The 20,782-nt window shown below is 41.0% G+C and overlaps 1 protein-coding gene across 1 annotated transcript in view; it reads left to right on the top strand.

The window, feature by feature from the left end:
* Positions 1-8,397: 8,397 nt before the first annotated feature.
* Positions 8,398-20,782, top strand: part of CBLB (Cbl proto-oncogene B) — a 144,343-nt gene continuing 131,958 nt past the window's right edge. The window contains exons 1-3 of the mRNA XM_068417339.1: positions 8,398-8,498; positions 9,592-9,750; positions 18,837-19,087. Of these exons, the coding sequence (XP_068273440.1) occupies positions 9,604-9,750; positions 18,837-19,087 (398 nt within the window). The 5' untranslated portion in view covers positions 8,398-8,498; positions 9,592-9,603. The remainder of the gene's footprint in view (positions 8,499-9,591; positions 9,751-18,836; positions 19,088-20,782) is intronic.

The following is a 20,782-nucleotide window of genomic DNA, read 5'->3' as shown; positions in this document are numbered from 1 at the left end:
AGAAAATTACAATCACCAATTGCATTATGTAGAGTGAGTGACTGATGCAAAAATCTTGTAAATTCAGTCTGAGAACAACTGAAGACTTTGAAGCATTCAGCAAACAATTACAACTATCAAATGCATTCAGTTTGTGGTGGCAAATGACCCAAGGAAAAAGGTCAAAAATTACTCAGTTCTATTGAAATAGTGACTTGCCTCACAAAACATATGGTTGACTTTCAGTTTGGAAGAAATAACTTATTTTAAATGAAGATAAGTAAGTGTGTGTGTGGGGGGAAATCCAACGTGTTTACTACACCAGTCAGGCAAAAGGTTCCTGTCTTTGCTCACAAACAAAATATTGGTAAAACTTGAAGCACACAGGAAACACAAGGTACAGCACAAATTCATAGTCAAGGTGTCAAGCAGGTTATAACACAAAAAAGTTGTCTTCTTTTAGAATGATGGACAGAACATTAGAAGCTACAATAATGAGTGGCACAGAAGAAATTTAAGCAAATAAATCATAATGCTTAAGTTATGATTTCCTAGCACTGCATGATTACCCTGTTTAACTATAAGACACTGTCTTACTAAACTGAACACATTGCTGATTGCTGCAAAAATGTCTATATGACAGCATCTCATTCGAATATTTCAATTAAAGCTGCTAGTAATATAGGTGAAATCTCCACTAACTGAGGTTATTTCGACTTTCAGAAGCACAGAGGAAATCTTTTCTATGCTAAACTGTGTTCAGTAGACACAGGCTTGTTTCCTGGCAAAGTACAACCCCTACTCCAGAGAAAAATGGAAATGGAAAGTTCCTAGGTGCATATCTTACAACCACTTACCACTTTGAAAATCTCAGAAATTATGGTGAAAGCAGAGATATTTGAATGGAAAAGAATGAAAGCTCCTAATTCTCAAGTCAAACAGGAAAACCCAGTTGTATTTGGGCAGGATATTAAATAGGATGTTGTAGTTAAATATTGCTGCTATTGTTTTATCAGACAGAGATTAGGAAGAACTACTATCACTGCACTCGTCAGGAACAGGAAAAAAAAAAAAGATATTGACATTGATGATTATTTTTATGCTATCGCACAGATGGAGTAAATTCAAGAGGTAGTGCTAAAATGATAGGACTGACTTAGTTAAAGCCTTTGCACCTGCTCTGGCAGATGAATGCAATTAATAACAGAAAAGAAAGAGAACTACTCAAGTAAAATTGCTCCCTGAGGGTGAGGTAGTTTTAAAATTAAGCTGACACGCTTTTTTAATACAATATATTAAGGTGGAGACATGTTTTGAAGTGGGCTGTCTAGTTTACAGCAAACTCATTAGCGAGGTGTATAGAGAAACACAGGCCTGGCCCCACAATTAATTTTCATACTCATTCTGCAAACAGATAATGTATTTTCTAATTGCTCGTAGTCAAACAAATTTTTCTGCTATATTTTGCATGGGAAACAATATTGCACTTAAATTGATTTGCTCCTAGCACCAAAGAAAGATTTGCAAATGTAAGCCTGAGAGTCAGTAAAATTCTTGCCAACGTATTTCCAATGTGCCCTTTCAGAAGTTCACTCCTCAAAAAGCCAGTTGAAAATAAATTTCATTATTTAAAGTCCAGCCAAAATTAACAAAGCTGAAAGGCCCTCTATTACAGTGTGTGTGTGCACACAGTGTGTGTATATTTATAGGTGCACACACAGTCCAACTACATCTGTGTAAAATCACTAGTCATGATGACCTAGGCCCATGGCAATCTGTGGTGTTAAATTCTTAGGATACTCCCTAGTAGTCTTGGCCCGTGTCAGCTGGTGTTTTCCCAAACAAATCCCAGGGAGGTTCAGGGTTAGCACAGGCCAGGGATCACTCCCTGTATGCAGGTATTTTGGGTGAGGGGGTGATGGTGCAATTTTAGTAAGAATGGTGGCATCCAGCCCTGTTGTGCCATGCTGCCTGGCCTCAGGGCCCAAAAACAGTGCCTAGCCCATTTCATTTACAGGTTCAGACAGAGCCAAATTTAGCTTGTCTTTCCAAATCAAGGATAAAAAGAGGATTTAAATCCTCAGCAGAAAGAACTAATGCAGAAAGAACTGTATTATCTTCAGTTGTACTGCAACAGCCTGCTGGAGCAATGATGGATTTCTACAGTGAACAGAAACTTTGAAAAGCAGTGTTCTGTTGTTTTTTTTTTTCTTTTTTTTCAGTAGTTCAACAGCAAACTGCTACATTATTCACATTTCATGTGTGAAAACAATCTTTTTTCGTTTCTAGAAACCAGTAATAAAGTAAAAAAAAAGTAGGCTTGAGTACTCAATGACCATGAAAAACATAATCTAAGTAAATAGAGGAAAAACAGAGATAGCTGAATTAACGAGATAGTAATCTAACAACAAACTGTCACTGTTATCACCAATTTTCTCTAAGTAATTACCCACTAAGGCAGGAAAAGCATCTATTATTATTTCAACTTAAATTATCAGTAAGAGAATTCTAAGTGCCACAAGTGATTGGTTTTGCTTTCTGTCTCTGAGTTTGCTATAATAAAACAGGTAAATATGTTGCAATCTACTTTAAAAGTTACCCATAATGGTGGCTTGCAGCTTAACAACCCTCAAAATCATAAATAAATGGCTTAATTTTGTTTTTTGTAGATCTGAAGAGCTGAGCATCCTTGAGGGCACTGTAAAATAATAACATGAAAGGATTTTCCATTTGCTCCACTTTAATATTCTTAACAGCTATTACAGGTGACTACATAATAATTGGATACTGGGAGAAGGGGGGTATGCAAAAGACATTGTACATTTCTAGAATGGGATAGTGAAAATGTATTTAAGTCAACAGTCGTGGAACTTAAAGGCATCTGTTGTTACAATAGTTATCTTTTATCTTTTTCTGGGTTTTTTTTTTTTGTTTCTTTGTTTGGGTTGTGGTGTGTTTTTTTTGTTTTGTGGGGTTTTTTTGTTTTGGTTTGTTTGGTGTTTTTACAGAACAGATGGATGCAGGGCACCAAAACAACAGCAGGTTCTAGTGGTCCTTAGAGCCTCAGCTTCCCTGCAAAGAGGGACCAGCTGCTTTCTGCTGGGGCACCGCACACTCTGAGAGTGACCTTGTCAGAGCTCAGCCATTAAACCGCTGCCTGACAGTGCACCGCAGAATGCTACACCCCGACAGACAGCTGTCTCTTCATAATAGTGTACATATTCAGTCAAAACACCAAGAGATTACTGTGAAAGTTTAAGGATGCTGGGAGACCCAGCCTATTGTGTTACAATTAGCAAGAAGTCACTTCACATTCAACTTTTGAAATAGCTGACCTAAGCTTTTACAAGCATTGCTACCATATCCCTTAACTCAGCATACTGTATACTGTACTAACCTTTAAAAAATTGTACCATACATGAGGGCAATACCTTATCTTATTTACGTGGCTATAAATAAAACCTACATCTGACCTCTTAATTGTTCTTATCTTTCAGTGTATTTCGGCAAAAAGTCACAGAATCATAGAGTGGTTGGGGTTGGAAGGGACCTCTGGAGATCATCTAGTCCAACCCCCTGCCAAAGCAGGTTCACCTAGAGCACGTTGCACAGGGTTGTGTCCAGGCGGGTTTTGAATATCTCCAGAGAAGAAGACTCCACAACCTCCCTGGGCAGCCTGTGCCAGTGCGCTGTCACCCTCAAAGTAAAGAAGTTCCTCCTCATATTCAGATGGAACTTCCCATGTTTCAGCTTGTGCCCATTGCCCCTTGTCCTGTCACTGGGCACCACTGAGAAGAGTCTGGACCCCTCCTCTTGACACCCACCCCTAAGGTATTCGTAAGCATTGATAATATCCCCTCTCAGTCTTCTCTTCTCCAAGCTGAACAGACCCAGCTCTCTCAACCTCTCCTAAGAGAGGTGCTCCAGTCCTCTGATCATCTTTGTAGCCCTTCCCTGGACTCTCTCCGGTAATTCCTTATCTTTCTTGAACTGGGGGGGGCCCAGAACTGGACACAGTATTCTAGATGTGGCCTCACCAGCGCCGTGTAGAGGGGGAGGATAACCTCCCTTGACCTGCTGCCCACATTCTTCCTAATGCACCACAGGATACCATTGGCCTTCCTGGCCACAAGGGCATATTGCTGGCTCATGGTGAACTTGTTGTCCACCAGGACTCCCAGGTCCTTCTCTGCAGAGCTGCTCTCCAGTAGATCAGCCCCCAACCTGTACTGGTGCATGAGGTTATTCCTCCCAAGGTGCAGGACTCTGCACTTGCCTTTGTCAAACTTCATGAGGTTCCTCTCCACCCAGCTCTCCAGCCTGTCCAGGTCTCGCCAAATGGCAGCACAGCCTTCTGGTGTATTGGCCAGCCCTCCCAGTTTTGTGTCATCAGCAAATTTGCTGAGGGCACACTCTGTTCCTTCATCCAGGTCATTGATGAACAAGTTGAACAAGACCGGACCCAGTACTGACCCCTAGGGAACACCACTGGCCATAGGCCTCCAACTAGACTGAGCACCGCTGATCACAACCCTCTGGGCTCTGTCATTCAGCCAGTTCTCGATCCACCTCACTGCCCACTCATCTAAGCCACACTTCTTGAGCTTTCCTATGAGGATGTTATGGAAGACAGTGTCAAAAGCCTTGCTGAAGTCAAGGTAGATAACATCCACTGCTCTCCCCTCATCAACCCAGGCAGTCATGTCATCATACGAGGCTATCAGATTGGTCAAGCATGATTTCCCCTTGGTGAATCCATGTTGACTACTTCTGATGACCTTCTCCACATGCTTAGAGATGGCATCCATAATGAGCTGCTCCATCACATTTCCAGGGATGGAGGTGAGGCTACTGAGTCACTTGTACCATGGCAGAAAACCCACACAAATGAAAACAGCTTCCAAACCACATACATTGACTGACTGCAGAAAATCAATGATATTTTAATAGTTGGTGAACAAAGAAAACCAAAACATTTCTCTTGCTTCCAACTATTGTCAATGGCTCTTTGATGGAATTAATTCAAGAGCAGCAACATGAAGTTTCATTCACAAGGCTAAGAACTCTAACAACTCCAGAGGAATGAGAGTCATCAGCAAAGCAAAAAAAAAATAAAACAGCTCCCAAAAAAACACCCAATAAAAATAACAAAACCAAAAGCAGTTAACAGGTAGGAAAATACTGCAATGGATAAATATAACTGTTTGTTAGTTTAATTTTAATCTCTTGTATCTCTGTTTCTTCCCTGTCTGCCAAGCCGCTAGGCTTTTCAAGAAGTCGCATGATTTTGCCTTTCAGTAAAATGCTCAGACCTGAAATCCTTACCCTACAGAGGGATGTAAGAGTTCAAAACAAGGCTTCTTCCATAGTGTCTTGATTCCTTTATCATATGTTGACTCACAGCCACCTTCACTCCATTTTCATTACAGGATTTTACCAAATCCTTACAGCAGTCATCCAGACATCGTTATACGACTGGTTAGTACCTTAACTAGGCTGAGGATCAGTCTCATGCAACGTGGAATTCTCAAAATTTGTCACCTCAGATTTACCTCATTTCCTGTAGTGTTTTCATGCAGTGACTAAAACACTTGTAAGTAGCAGATCCAAACTGTCGTGTTCTTTAGTATAATAACAAGTAAAATAAATATTCAGTTGGAGAGCTTATGAATAAGAGAGATCTGTGGAGGCACTTTAATTGTACGTACAGAACCTGGGGGCCTTAATCAGACATCAAACGTACCTATGCACCTTACATATAACCCAAAGAGAAAGATACTCTTTCCCACAGACAATCGAAGTATCTGACTTAGGTTTCTGCTTTGAATCACCTTGTGATCTCTCAATGGACTTATACATAGCTGACTAGCTTCTCAATTTAGGCAGTTAGAGACCATGAAGGTGGGCAGCGGGAATACCCTTTCACACGTCCCTCTGGACGGCTACATTAACATACTGCTGCTGGCCTGCATCAAAATATTTCAGGTGGCCAGTGCCTTCAGCCACCACCCTTTCAAGGGCCTTTTATCCTTATGCACCCCATAGATCCAGTGGGCAAGTTAAGTCCTTATGCTCTCCACTGCTAACAAGTACATGCCTATAACTTCAAACACACAGCAGCTGTTTGCTCCTCCTCTCTCAGCCTTATCTCTCAGCTGTCAAACAGTACTCTCACTCTGCATGCTTGAAACCACAAAAGCAATGCTGTGTCTTCTAGTCCTTTCATAGCATAGCATTCAAAAGCTTGACCCATCTTTAACACCCTTGATACTGATAGGTGTGTATCTCCTTCACCTGCTTCTCCCAGCTGGCTTGCTTCCAACATATGCTCATACAACCCTCTAAGGACTGTAATTCCCAGAATATCTGTATGCTCTACACAGCATAGGCAATGAAAAAAGGCTGTTTGAAAACCCCTCACTGTCCCCATAGAGCTGGCTATTCTCTTAGTAACACAACACACACACACAGGGATGCAGGGAACGAAGCTGCTCGCTCCTGCTGACTCTGCACTCAGATGAAATGCAAGACAACATGACTCAGCCCCAGACAGCTACCAAGTGCAATGCACAGATCATAGCTCTTGGCATTGCGTGGAATATGAAGAGAATGACACTAACAACAATGAAAACAAAACTATTGAGAAAAAGAACCAAAGATTCAACAAGTTCAGAAAAAATGTCAGATCCTCTGCTTTATCCATAACCGAACAAGAGACAGCAAAAGAGCTACCAACCCAATCTTGCACAAGCTGAGCTCCAAATGAAACAAAGGATAGGAAAAGCTGCCAGAGAAGAGCTTTAAACCAACATTTAAAACAACACAGGGAAGAGAATAATTTACAGAGCCTACAGTGAAATGGGAAACTTCCAACCCACTTAAGGCAGGTACATGCTAATTCGTATTTTAAAGCTATAGAGAAACAATGACCTTTGAGGAAAACATTATTGATATGATTTTTATTGTTGTATGTGGGCACAGAGGAGTAGCTTCACATGTTTTAAATCAATGGGAAGGCACTTGCACTAAAAATACCTGTAAATGTCAATATTAATGAAAGGAACACTGGAACACTCCACATTTTTGTCTGTTTTTCCTGACTCCTATTCTATTAAAAGCCAAAAACCAGAATGATTAGGAAAAAAATCAAGAAAAAGGGCAAAACACTTAAAAAGTTTTTTACAAAGGAAAGTACTACAGAAAACACACTTGCTGATATTCAGAAACACAAAACTTAAAAACACTCCTCTAATACAACTGCCTTCAGAAAACAGCCTCAAATTTTTTAAGTGTTGTATTGTTGTTTCCTTCTATGATAATTAATTAGAAGATTAACAATCGCAAAGCATAATTACTCCCTGGAACGTCTTCAAAAGAATATGAAATCAAGTGTCTTGTACTTTATACAGGTAAGCCTCTTTCCTCTCCAGTATTCACAGGTAACATACAAATTTGAGAGGAAAACTTGCCCTGAAATAAAAGCATAACATACTAATCAGTTGGGTTTTAGTTACCATGTCCCCACAGAAAGTACTCATATCAAAATAAACATATGCAAAGGGGCATTTTTAACTAGAAAGTGTTTACATATTCCCTCACCACCTTGCAGAGCAGCAGGGCGAGCCATACAGGCCTCATCACTTTGTGCAGCTTTCCAGCCCATCTCTAACATGGGAAATCTCAGCACTTGCTTAACAACAAATCTCCCCCCCCTCTAAAAACAAGAAAAGAAAGCAGACATACAGAAGGAAAATAAGTTCCTGTTCTTTGTGGCCACAAAAAAACCCCAACAAACTCTCAAAAGCGCTAAGGGGAAGTGCAAAGGCAGAACACTCAAACACGTGGCAATAACAACTACTCATCTTTAACGCATACCAAGTGCCACAGCAGACAAGGGCACCGCAACTCCACCAGAGCAAGGAAGAAGGGACACGCTGCCACAGCCCCAGGCCGTATCTTTAGCCCCCGTAACCCCTATACCCAGGGACGGATCCCGGGTCTCCTCCACCCCGGTCACCACTCCCCCCTCACACCGCCCCCTCAGCCCCATGCGGGCTGGCAGGCGTGAGGAGGCGGGACAGGAAGCCCCGACTCCCTCCCCCCGAGCTCAACCACTGGTCAATTCTCCTGTCACTCTCAGCCCTGCCCGCCCCCTCCCCACCTCCGAAACCTCCTCCCAACCTCCACCCCGCCCCTTCCCAGCCCCACGCTCATTCGCTGGCGGGCACGTCAAGCAAACTCAACGTCCTCTTTTGATTGGCTGTTCCGGGCGGTGACTCCCGCCTGCGAGAAGGGGGCGCGGTTCCCCGGCGTTGCCGCCCTCCCCCGCCCGCGGCGCATGCGCGGGGTTGGGTGTTGTGCCGGGGGTGGGCATGTTCCGAGGAGAGGAACGGCCGTCGGAGCGCCGCGGGGAGGGGGCGGGAGCGGGGCTGCTGCCGCCGGGGAGCCAGCCTCACTTTCTGGGAGTGAGGGGAGACCATAGCGTGCCGGCGGCTGCGAGCGGTGCCACATACAGACCTGTGCGTGTGCATATATCTCTCTGTCTCTCTCTCTTGCATGTGTTTGTAGGGCTCTGCTCTCTCCCCACACGCGCGCACGTACCCACCCACCGGGCGGGCTGGGCTGTGGTGCGGTCAGGGCGATGCGGGCGGCGGGGCAGTAGCTCCCCATGCTTCCCTGCGGGGCAGCGGCCGCCCGCCTCCCGCAGCAGGAGCAGCAGCAGCGCCACAGGGCAGAGTCCTGCCGGGCGGCCGGTGTCTGCGCGGAGCCGGCGTCTGGCGATCGCCAGCGGCCGACCCCGGCGCGGCGGGCGGCGGCGCGGGATGCGCTCCGCCTGCCTCCCGCGGCAGTGAAGCTCGCCGCTGCCGCCGCCGGCGGGAGGAGAGCCTCGTCCGACGAGACGCTTCGCCTGCGCTCCGCTCCGCCGCCGCCCTGGGCTGAGGACGGGGGAAGCAGCCGCCGCGGGGGGCTGAGGAGTCTCCCCCCCGCCTGCTCCTGGCTTTTCTCGGCGGCTCCTCTCGCTCTTGGCACAAAGCCGCGGGGCGCTAATCTGTACGTATGCGTGCGGCGGGAGCGGAGTCCCTGCCTGCCTGCCCCCGCTGCCCGGGCGCTCGCATGCCTTGGGGATTGCTGCCTGCTGCCTTCGCTGCTTTTCTGCTCCCCGCTCCTCCTCCTCCTTTCCCCCTCGCCGCGGCCGCTGCGCGTCTTCCGCTTTTGTTGTCTGGTGACGGGCATACGCCCGCTGCCCGCCGGTGCGGTGGGGTCCGCGGTCGCCCGAGCGCAGGGGCCGGCGGGGGCAGCGGAGCGGCGCGGGGCCGGGCGTGGGGTGGGTCGGGCCGCCGCGGCCGGGCCCCGCCGGCGGCGGTGGGTTCCCCCTCCCGCTTCTTGGTGTTGACAATAAATCCGGGATCGCTTCTGCCAGAGTAAACTCGGGCCAGGTGGGTTTACGCTGTTTGTCATGGAAAGTTAAACTTGTTCCTAAACGTGTGTCCTGGCCTTGCCTTTTCCTGCCTGTGGAGAAGGAAGTGTTACCTCACTGTCTGCAGCGTGGCTTATGACAAGATGTTTTCGGAGCACCCTGTGAGCCTGTGTTTCTCTTGTCGTTGCGGCCAGCTCGACTCCCAGATGGCCAATTCCCTCAACGGCCGGAACCCGCGCAAGGGACGGATCCTGGGCTTCATTGATGCCATTCAGGATGCTGTGGGCCCCCCCAAGCAGGCAGCTGCTGACCGCAGGACTGTGGAGAAGACCTGGAAGCTGATGGACAAAGTGGTGAGTGTCTGTGTGCGTTCGTGTATACACACAGGGAAGAATGGGGCTATTTTAAATAGGTACACATGGGGAAGTGGCGTCTTCCTGCAGCTCTAACTGCTATGCTGCCTATGCCTTGGGGAGTAAGGGGACTTATGTTTTAGGTTATTTAAGCACCATTTGTATTTTTTTTTCCCTGTGGCCTCTGGCTATGTTTTTTTTAATCGTGGTTTGTGGAGGGAAAACAAATGTGTGTGTTTGCCTTAGGCTATTGTTATTTTCAGATCCTTTAAAATGACTCAAACTTGAAGAGCTGTCCTGACGAAAAGCTGCTTAACTTGGACTTGTAATCACATATTCTGTGTGTTTCGTGTTGGAACACGTTAGTCTGCAGACAAGACCTCTGAAGTATGAAACTTCAGTTAAGCTGAGTGTCCTGTGAGACATGCTCATGATGGCAGCGTAGATACGCTTGTGCTTTTAGGAATGTGCGTGGGGTCTGGGGGATGTCACTCTTGTCAGTTTAGTAAACAGATTAGTATGGCATGCCTAAATTTTAAGTGTGTGTTCTACATTTTAATGATTTTTAAGTACTTTTCATTTTGAAACTAGAAATACACTGTACTGAAACTAATTTTTCAGGAAGTGGGGGGATAGACCATAATTTTTTAGATCTTACAGTTCTCTGCATCAGCCTGATACATTTTGTTTAGTATTATACAAAATGACAGCTTATATGATGATAGATTATCAAGGAGAGTTCCTTACCAGTAGTAGGAACAGTTTGATTATAACACAGATAACTGTTCAGGACATGCAGGCACTCTTGTTTTGCATATGAGGTGATACTTGAGAGTTTCCTCTTGAAACTGCTGGGGAGTGAGGATTACTATCTGTTAGCCTTGGGTCTGTATGGCAAGAAAGTTATGAATTTTTAACTCAGTGATTCTTCATGAATCAGTGTAACTGTTTGCTTTCCCCATGGCTTTTGTAAAATGCAGATGTTTAACATTTCTTAGAGTTCATAAGTAGTTATATTGATATGGTGGAGATCATTTCATGTTATATGCCTTGACAGGTGGTAATTTCGAAGTATATGATTGAGTCCTTGTATGCTCTCCTTTTTGGTGCTCCAAGAATAGCACCTGTATTTTCTCCACCATTTCCGATGGTGATTATAAACTTAAAAACCAGCCTTGATAGAAATGGTTATTATCACAAAGACTTTGTTGACATTTCCCTGTTAATGATCAGGATGCTGTAAACAGTGAGCATCTTGTAATAAGAACTGCAAATATAAATACTTGGAAGCAGACACTCTTCCTCAGTAGAAGAAAGTTTTTGGCTTGGAAACCAGGAATCTGTTTCGTTGTTGTTGAAACCACGTGGGGAAGGTACGGCTTAATTTCCCCCTGTGTCAGGCCATTTACAAATCTATATGGTAAGGTTGTCCCCTGATCAGTTTGTTACCAGAAAATCTTAACCCCACTGCTTGGACTTGTGGATTGCTTTTACTCAGCTAATGTAGCATAACTGTATTTGTCACTATTACAGCAGAGCATCAGAACAGGCAGGAAGGCCTGTTCTGTAGAAGTCACTGGAAAGGCCGGACATTGCGCTGTGCTTTCTTTTTTGTTTTACTGGATAAGTGTCCTCAATTTGGATCTTTAATGTATCCTCTTTAAGCTGCTCTCAGTTAATCAAATTTTATTTCCAAATTATATTAAAGTATACCAGACAGGATGATGTCATAGTGTGAGAATGCTGTAGCTTGCTGCTTGAGTCTTTAGCTTTTGGTACTTACAGTGAAAGGATGTGTTTGAGTAAATTTAATATGTTGATGAACAAATTTAGGTCTCTCAGCCTTATGTGGCAGTAGGCTCAGGAAGGTCATTTTCTCCTCTGCTTAGATAAAAAACAGGGATTAAAATCAGAAATAGAACCTGCTCGATAGACTGTTGTTTCAAATCCCATTTCTGGAGTGTCTTCTACGACTGATTTCTGTGGTGGGTCGCTGATCAAATTAATACCTAGTGAAGGCAGCAGGCTCTGCAAAGTTGGTGGGGTGCCACCCATGGTAAGATTGTGGCTTTGAGGCCTATTTTCTTGTTGTAATAACAGTCATTATCCTTGTTTATTCTTTAACTATAATAGCTGTGATAACCATCTTTTTGCTGCAGTGAGGTAGCTAAAGTTTTTTCCCATTCTAAAGATGTTAGGGAAAGGGAGAATGGAAACAAAGCAAAGCTATTATCTTGACCAAAGGATGAAAAAAGAGCAGTCTTAAAAACCAGTGGCAAAGGTCAATAATTTCTGGTTTACATGTCTGTCTTTCTTAAAATTGCCATTCTTTACCTTTCCTTCATTTCTTTTTGTAATTTCCTCCTTTGGTAGGTGAGATTTTCTGTATGAATTATTTCTTTTCAACAATAAGGGATTAAGCAATACTACAAATATTGCTACTTTATAAGAACTATGTTATCAGAGTGGTTTTATGGTGTACGTAAAAGTTCTGACTGCTTAGATACCATGCAAACTTCTCTGTGTAGAATTGGTTGTATGTCGTGCTCTGGAATTGTGCAGATTTCATGGTAATGTTTGTTTTTCATGGGCTGATGCTTCAGGTGTTAGAATAGGCAGAAGGCTGCAGTTCTGCGTAAGTGTCTTCTCTTTAAACTTCTGTTCAGGTTTGAAAAAATCAAGGGTTTTTGAAAAAGTTCTTTAGCAGGACAGAATGTTGGGATAGTGCTCCTGGTTAGAGCCCTGTTTGTAAAAGTTACTGTAAGCAACATGCAGGGAATTTAAAAAAAAATAATCTTGTAAGTAATCAGTGAATGTGAATTGTTATCTGTCTGTATATCTTATATCTACATCTTCTTTTTTATACTTAATCCTCTGGGATCTGTACTTTTTGAGATGTTAGGATCAATGTCCAATTTCCCTGCTGCTTTTCTCATGGGTAAGCAGCAGCTTTACCATTAAGAACCAAAAATATTTTGTTTAATTCCTTTGCAATGCAAAGGATAATATTCCTTTTATGGTTTGGAAGGCTAGCCCTGCTTTCCAGTGCTAGCATTGTATAATCCAGTTGGCCATATCTTTCTGAACTGGTAGCAAGCAAGTCACTGTTTTTAAAACATAATGTGTATTTTAGAAAGTTCATATCCTGTAAATAAAAAAAAAAATAATATTGTTAACAAATAACTCTTCCTCTCCAAATAAGTCTTTCTTTAAACTATACGTAAATTACATGGGATTTTTTTTTTTCTGAGATTCTAAACCTAATGATTTTAAAACCTAGAAACTAGCCGTGTATTATTATTAGAGGATAATGGTTATCTTGAGAACAACTTTGGGAGAGAATGCCTATTATGTAAACATGGGAGTAGTTAAGTTAATTTACTGCTCAGGCTTTTTAGAGTTGGCAGTACTGTTATGCACACTTCACTATTGTAGGTTTCAAGCTGATAAAATTGTGACATATTCTGAACAGGATTTTTTTAAACAGAAATATTTCAATAACTTTCAATCACTTTTCAGTACTCTTATGCATTGGGCCTGAAAATAGTTATATTTTCTACTGTGAAGATTAACAATATTGTCTAAACTGCTTGGGGGCTCTGTCAGGGCCCACTCAGTTGTTTGACTCTGCCTATATAAATGGGGGTGGCAATTTCATTTACTATTTAATAATTACCTAAGAGCAAATTAGAGTATGTCTCCAAAGCTCATATTATTCACCTCTGTAACTTAGTAGTGCAGTTTTCTTTAAATTAACATTTGTCAGCATCCAAGTTTTCAACAGGGTCTAAGTGAGTATACAGAGCACAGTAGCTGAAACTATGTGTGCATTTGTTATTCTTTGCAACATTTTATGTAATTGTTACATTAATGTGCAACCTTCCAAGTCAATTAAATGTCATTGTTCCACAAAGGATCTAGAAAAGACAATCATCAGTCATAACCGTGCTATTCTTCAGTGTATTACCTGATCAAGGTTGATAGGAAGTTTTATGTCCTACATACACTGTTTGTGGAAAAAGAATAAAAATTTAAACAGAGAAATGGAAGCTTTTTCTAATCAGAAGAAAGTATAAATGACCCTCCAAAGTCAGCTGTCCTTGTGCATACGTAGCATCAGCATTGTTATTGCTTATTCCTCCAGTATGGAAACATATGGCCCAGTTGCAGTGTGGTAGCTGTTGAACAAGCACTTACTGTATTCTCAGCTGAAAAGATCGGTGATTGATCACCTCTACTTACATTTTGATGAGAAGGCTTCTTTGAGAAAGAAAACCCATCTTTCTGTGGAAAATAAAATGCATTGCATTTAATGTAATTTCTGGCAGGGGGCTATATGATGAGGGAGCATAGCGTTCAGATTTCATCCATTTTCCTGATTAGCCCCTCCCTGATTAAGTTCTTCAGAATTCATTGTTGGTAGCATCGTGTGTTGTGGTTTTCTGGAGAATTGTTATGGTATCTTTCTGCAGAGCTACCTTTATGCTATCTGTGTTGTGTCAAAGTATTTTACTTTTTTTGTACTGCATGGCGGAAGATACTAGATCCGTAGACAGTTTTGAAGTGTAATTTTGGAAGTGTGCGGGCACTCGTGCTCTGCTTGTTCTAGTCCATTCATTGCAGCTGAAAACACTGTGTAGCGGATGTCCTACTCATTAGATACTTACTCTGTTTCAGCTGTGTTACTTTCCTTGTATTGTCTTTGACTAGCATTAGGTGTTTAAACAGATTGTGTTAGGGCTGCTATACTTTGCTTGAACAAAAGTTCTTTTGTCAAATGACTCCAGGGCTTTCACCTTTATTGTTTGCTTTAAAAAGCGAATAGAAGATTTTCCGTAAGAAATTAATTCTCTAAATACAATAGGCATCCATTACTCTCATCTCTGAAGATGCTATAAAATAATGCCTTATACTTTAAGTCAAATATCTTCGAAAACGTTATGAGTAGTGATATTTATTTTGTTTGTGGGGTGGGGGAGAGAGGAGGGAAAAGGGGATTGTTTTTTTTTTCCATAGGCACTAGAGTAAGCTTGTCTGGAAGATCCTAAGTTAATGGTTTCAAAACCTGTTTCTGGTAGATTAGGGTAATGCCTTAGTTCTTCACAATCACATTTGCACTCTGTTGTTTCTGTGATTCTGGAGTAAATACTTGTATTTACCCTGAGTGAGAGAGTGAAAGGAGCTTAGCTTTGTCTCAGTTTGTCTCAATGAGACAGACATTTCTTACGAACTTGCTGACTGACTGCTTTTCATTTTTTAGACTGAATGCTTGCTAAATATATACATGCTTACTTCCAGTCATAACAATACACAAATCGCACAGTGATTTGATTCATGTCCACTCCTAAAGTGTTGGTAGGGGTTCCTTTGTAAAGTGCAATATGGAGGTCTTTGGTTTTGGCTCTTTTTTTTTTAAAAATTCTGTTTTGAGTTCTGTTTTCTTTTGAAGAAAGGTATGTGTGTCACTTCTCGTGCATTTGTAAATCTTTTGCATCAGCAGATGTCATTTCTTATTGCTTACTTTTTAATTGTGAACTGCTGTGGTACGTGTCAGGACATCCTAACTCTGGGAGCCATATGGTTTACCAGCCATCTCTTTACAAACTTACTTCCTTTGGACTGAAACCTTGTGTAGTCTATAAAGTGAAGAAAGCTTTGTAGTGCTTCACTGGATCACTGACTTGAACTAAATGTTAGCATTTTTTCAGTGAGAATGTGTAAGACTGAGTTGTGCTGTAGAAGAGTTTTTATATGGCTTTCTTAAAGGCTGGTTCTGGAGTTGAAGGTTCTAGTAATATGCTGTATTTATCTCTATAAATTCAGCAGAAGGTGAAGCCTTGTAAACCATGATGACCACAGGATCCTGTTTTGATGTGTGTATGACTGTATGTAATGATACTGGACTGTAGATGACTTTCTAGAACATCTGAAAGAGAAACTAATTCGTCTTTATAACTGGATGTTCTTTTTGTATAGTTGAACGTACTGACTGTTGAAAATACACCAACCAGCATAAGCAATTTGCTTTTTCCTTTTGTTTTTAAATTTTTAATGGTGTTTCTAATATATAAAAAATCACTTATAACTCTGCTTGTTGGTATATCTGGTTGAAAAGAAAGACTTCAGAAAGAGAATTAATTCTTTCATTATGGGATTTAAGTTAGGATAAATGAGCAATTCAAATGATTGCAGCCTTCTCTGCTTGTGGTCTGCTCTCATTGCTGACTTTTTTCCCTGAATAATTATTTTTCTCTTTTCATCTGGTTTTTTTTCCTTGTACTTGTTGCTCCAGAAAGTTGTAACGCCTAATCAGTGATATTGATTTGTGTCATCTGTAGTTGGCTTTGGGAGAATGTTAGTCTTCTTTCAAGTTTTCACTAAATCAGAAATCACAGAGAACAAAAGTTCAGAAGAAAAATGTCTACGTTTTTCACAAAGGCTTTCAGTTCTGTCTTTGGGATTCCGTTTCTTCTAACTCTTCTACAAAAAGAAATTCATGTATGTCTCTGCATGGATGATTTTCAGATTTGTCTGCACATGTAAAATTCATTGCTCATGTTTCTGTAATCTCCTTAAAGAATTCTAGCTGTCAATTTAACTTCAGTGTAACTAAAAGAAAGTGTTTAATCTCCTTCATAAGTCTCTCTTGTTAGTTCTTTTCTTGATCTTCTGGGGTGATACCATCATCCTGCGTTCACTCAGGCAACTCCTTTACTTCAACTGCTCTTCTAAAACCTGTGTCTGAATCTTTCAGATTAAGATGTGATTCACAACTAATAACCTTCTGCATCAGTCCATTAACGTAAAACTCTCATCCAGTTGCTATTTTGTGTATCAGTAAGTTCAGCTTTCCTTTTCTGACCTTGAAAGAATGCCATCATATCCAACCTTTATTCTTTGAGAATGCTCCTGCAGGCATCTCCTAACCCACGACTTGGACTGTGTTGTCCTTTTCTTTATCCCAATAACCTTTCTTTATCACAGGAAATACAAACAAGTTGTTTTCAGTTTCAAAGTCTCTTGCTGTCTCGCTCTTGCAGTTATGGATTGTGGTTCCAGACTTCATCACATGATGAAGAGATGACCAAACATCTTTATGCTTTGCTTCTTTTTGTTTCCTTCCAGCTTCTTGCTCAATTTAGGAGGAATTCCTTTAGGAGCTACTAAATTATTTTTAGAGTTTGCCTTGGAACTTTTCTTCACTGTTTCTATCTAGAAAGACTTAACTGCTAGTGCCCTGAACCACTCTTTAGTATGTTGAACACTGTTGTGCTCATGTACTCATATTGCCTGCATCCATCTGCTGTCTTTCTGTTTCCTACTGAGATTGTAAAATTCTCTGCGAGAAGGACTGTCTGTTCTAAAACACATCAGAAGGGTTCCTGATCCATTACTTGGTCTAGTAGGTTGAAAGAGTAATAGAAATTACGAAAGTAACAATGGATCAGTGAAATGAGGGGAACTATTGCAAATGTCATATTTCAAATACCTTTTTTGAATGGTGCTAACATTTTTATAGTAGTTATGAGCTTGCACTGCTCTAATGCTGCTAGACTTCTTTTTTTAAACTTGTTAGTGCTTGACTTTTGTCCACTCTTCTATTTCCACTTTTCTAACTATGACCCCAGTTACCTAAATCTAATTCCCTGGTGTGTTTTTGTGTGTACGTTTCAGAGGGAAAAAACAATTACCTCTTTGCTTTGCTGTTTGTGATGCATGAAGGTCTGTTACTGGCAACAGTCTTAAGGCAGTGATTTTCTTAATGGTGTAGATCTAGAAATTGAAGGAGGGGTCAGCAATAGTGATATAGCTTTGAGTTTATAGAGGTCAATGTTATAGGATACAAGTTTGTTTCCTCTCCACTCCCCTCCAGAAATGCTGAAGAGTGCACTTTTTGAAGTTGATCCATTAGTAGGAATAGGAGTCTGCTTTCAGCAGTATTAAGATGTTTTTACAGCCTTGTTAGGTACCTCAAAAGAATGTCAAAGTCACTAGTATATAACGTGGCGATCTCCAAATGATACCTATAAAACTTTTATACTGCATGGACTTAATTTTTTCAAAGTATTTGCACATGTACAGCTGGACACACATGTCTAGAGCGTGTCCCTCTGCAGTGTTTTAGCTGAGAATGGATAGCTCAGTGCAATAGCACTCAAAAACTACCTGTTAGTTTCGATCCCGTTTGCTTTCTGGTACAGAACATTATAGAACAAACTACCAGAGAATTTAGGTAGCCAGGAGATAGTTACTCTAATCTTGCATATGTTCAGGAAACAAAACCAGTACTACCTTCTTCCAGAAACATCTCCAGTGGAGACTAGAGTCTAATAAAGGTGTTCAATTCATCTGAAGCTTATTCTTTTAAGTAATATATACGATTCAATTAATTTTTGTGCCATTTGGGAACATGATAATTCCAAGTCCATTAAGATGTTATCCTCTATTACAACCATGAAGTGGAAAACACTGAGTTTGTAATGTTTTGTTTCCTGGTTTACGATATCTGTTTTGTGAGTGACTTAATTTCCGTCTGTCGTAGCTAATAGATTTTGAACCACTGGTGATGTTCAGACCATTTTCATAGGTGTAGACCTCTCAAACTTTTAAGTTCCTATAGCTTCTAAGAGGTTATATTGTTGGATAGAGAAAAGAGAGAGCCAGCAGATGACAACGTGATTTATGAGGTCAGTTCTTAGTAGACATTTAAACATTCATAAGGAAGTTCACCTGCAAGAAACAGATCTGTACAAAACAGTGCTCTTGGCATTAGTTGCATACTGTGTTTTGATAAGGTACTCCTTAGCATATAGTAGGCAGGCAAAGACATTCTTACTTTAAAAACAAAACCCCAAACTATGTAAGTTTGCTTGCTTTTTATAGATGGGATGGGATTAAGTTAAATTTTACATCATTTGACATTAGAGACTATGTTGTGATTTCATGGAATATAAATGAAGTGGGATTTAATTTTTTATGCCTGGAGGTCAGAGAGGTATGCTTACACCTATTAATTTTAAGATGTCGGATCAGTTTTTGCCTCAACATATTTCTTGTCTCTTACATTCTCTTGTTTTTGCTTACAGGTAAGATTGTGCCAAAACCCAAAGCTTCAACTAAAAAACAGCCCACCTTACATACTTGACATTTTACCTGACACTTATCAACATTTGCGACTTATACTGAGCAAATATGATGATAACCAGAAACTTGCACAACTCAGTGAGAACGAATATTTTAAAATCTACATTGACAGTCTCATGAAAAAATCAAAACGGGCTATAAGACTCTTCAAAGAAGGAAAGGAAAGAATGTATGAGGAGCAGTCACAGGACAGGTAAGTGAAATATTTAGATATGAAGTAGATTGTCTGGCCTGTCTGCATTCTTAATGCTGTTTGTCTGCAGACATTGTTTTGACATTTTTAATTATTTAAAGAGCATAAGTATTTATTGTTTGGATTCATTGACCCTGCAGGTCAATCAGTAATTTGCTGAATTTGTTCCACTCTGTGCTCTTATCTGTCACTTTGTGACGTTTAAAACCAAGTGCATTTCCTTCATGAAACATTTATTTCATTGTAATTACTTGTTCACAGTGCCTTACAATATGTAGTTTTTCCTCTGGCAGACAGAGACTTACGTGAATTGATGTTGACCTCCCTACTCCAGTTCTTAAAACTGTGGGAGCCGTGATGGATATTGTCTTAGAGCTTTCACAAGTGATGACATGGAGCAAAACAATATTCACATTTTTGAGATATTGTGTGATGTTAGCGTAAGGTGATGATAATGTTAGTTTAGTGCTGAGAAGCCTATTCAGAAACCTAATGGATTTCTGATTTGCAGTGGTTCAGTTTTAATTACCGGGGTTAATGTCCACTTTATGTGTACTCTTGGGGGTGAGTGAAGACGTTTTTAATATTTGATTTTATTACCTAATATTTAAAAAATAATATTTCAAGAACTTATGTGCAAAATCTGTGATTTTGTTTTGGGAAGGGGTGCAGCAGTGTTGTGGCAATTAGACTCTGCCATATGTCGTATATCTTTAAATCTATTCAAATAAAAGATACGATGCTGTTTCCAGAGTCTACCCTTTTTAAAGGAGATGATGGGGAACGGGAGATAGAGAGGAAGTGAATGGACAGTTGAATCCCTGCCATTCTGTCTGCACCTGAGCTCACAGGCAGGGTTGCTGTATAGTTTTACAGCTGCTGAAAGTGTTGATAGAAGCAGTGAAATGTCTGCATTCTTGTAAATGTCATTGCTGTTATGTTTGATTTATACATATGTTCCTTCCAGATCTTTAGCAATGATTATAGCTATTCAGTATACTGTGGTAGTCTCTTGTCCTTGATAGAGGGTCTGAAGCTTCCTTAATGTCTAAGGATTTTTTTTTTTTTGAAGTGTGTAAAGATTGTCCAGTTGTGAATATAGTTGGAGCAGTTTGCCTGAGAGGCGCAAACTACACAGTTTGAACTATTTTAGTGATGAGTAAAGATTTTGATGAATGTTTCTTGTGTTTGAATTCGTAAGTATGTGAAGGAATCTTTTCACTGTAGCTGCATTTGTACCAGAACCCCTGGAAGAATTGTTCAGCACTGAGCCTGTGGGTTCTTTTTTTAATATCCCATTTGTTGTATGTACAGAAGTCATTGTGTTGCAAAGGAAGTAAGAACTTTTTATGGTAAGGGAAATTTGACATAAATAGTTACGTTATGTAAACAGGTTTTATTTTGACTTCCCTATGTTGTATGAACCCCAGATTTACTTATGGTTTTGCTTGCAGTTAGCAATAAATTAAAGCCAGTTTTAGTGTCACTTTTTCAAAGCCTACTATATGCTCTGTACTGTAATTCAAACAGTGTCTTAGTAACTGTGTTTAGCTGCTAGAGTTGCTTTCTTCTTTCCAGTTACCCACTTCATTTCCCGCGTAAGGGTAACAGTGGTGATGTAAGGAAGTCTTTTGTGGAGCAAAGAGTTTTTGAACAAGGTGCAGTTAGCATATTTACTGTCATTTATTTGGGCCA

This window comes from Nyctibius grandis, chromosome 23 (assembly GCF_013368605.1).
Source record: "Nyctibius grandis isolate bNycGra1 chromosome 23, bNycGra1.pri, whole genome shotgun sequence".
Taxonomy (NCBI): domain Eukaryota; kingdom Metazoa; phylum Chordata; class Aves; order Nyctibiiformes; family Nyctibiidae; genus Nyctibius; species Nyctibius grandis.
Note: the sequence above shows the minus strand (reverse complement) of the source record. Positions and strands in the feature narration are given on the sequence as shown.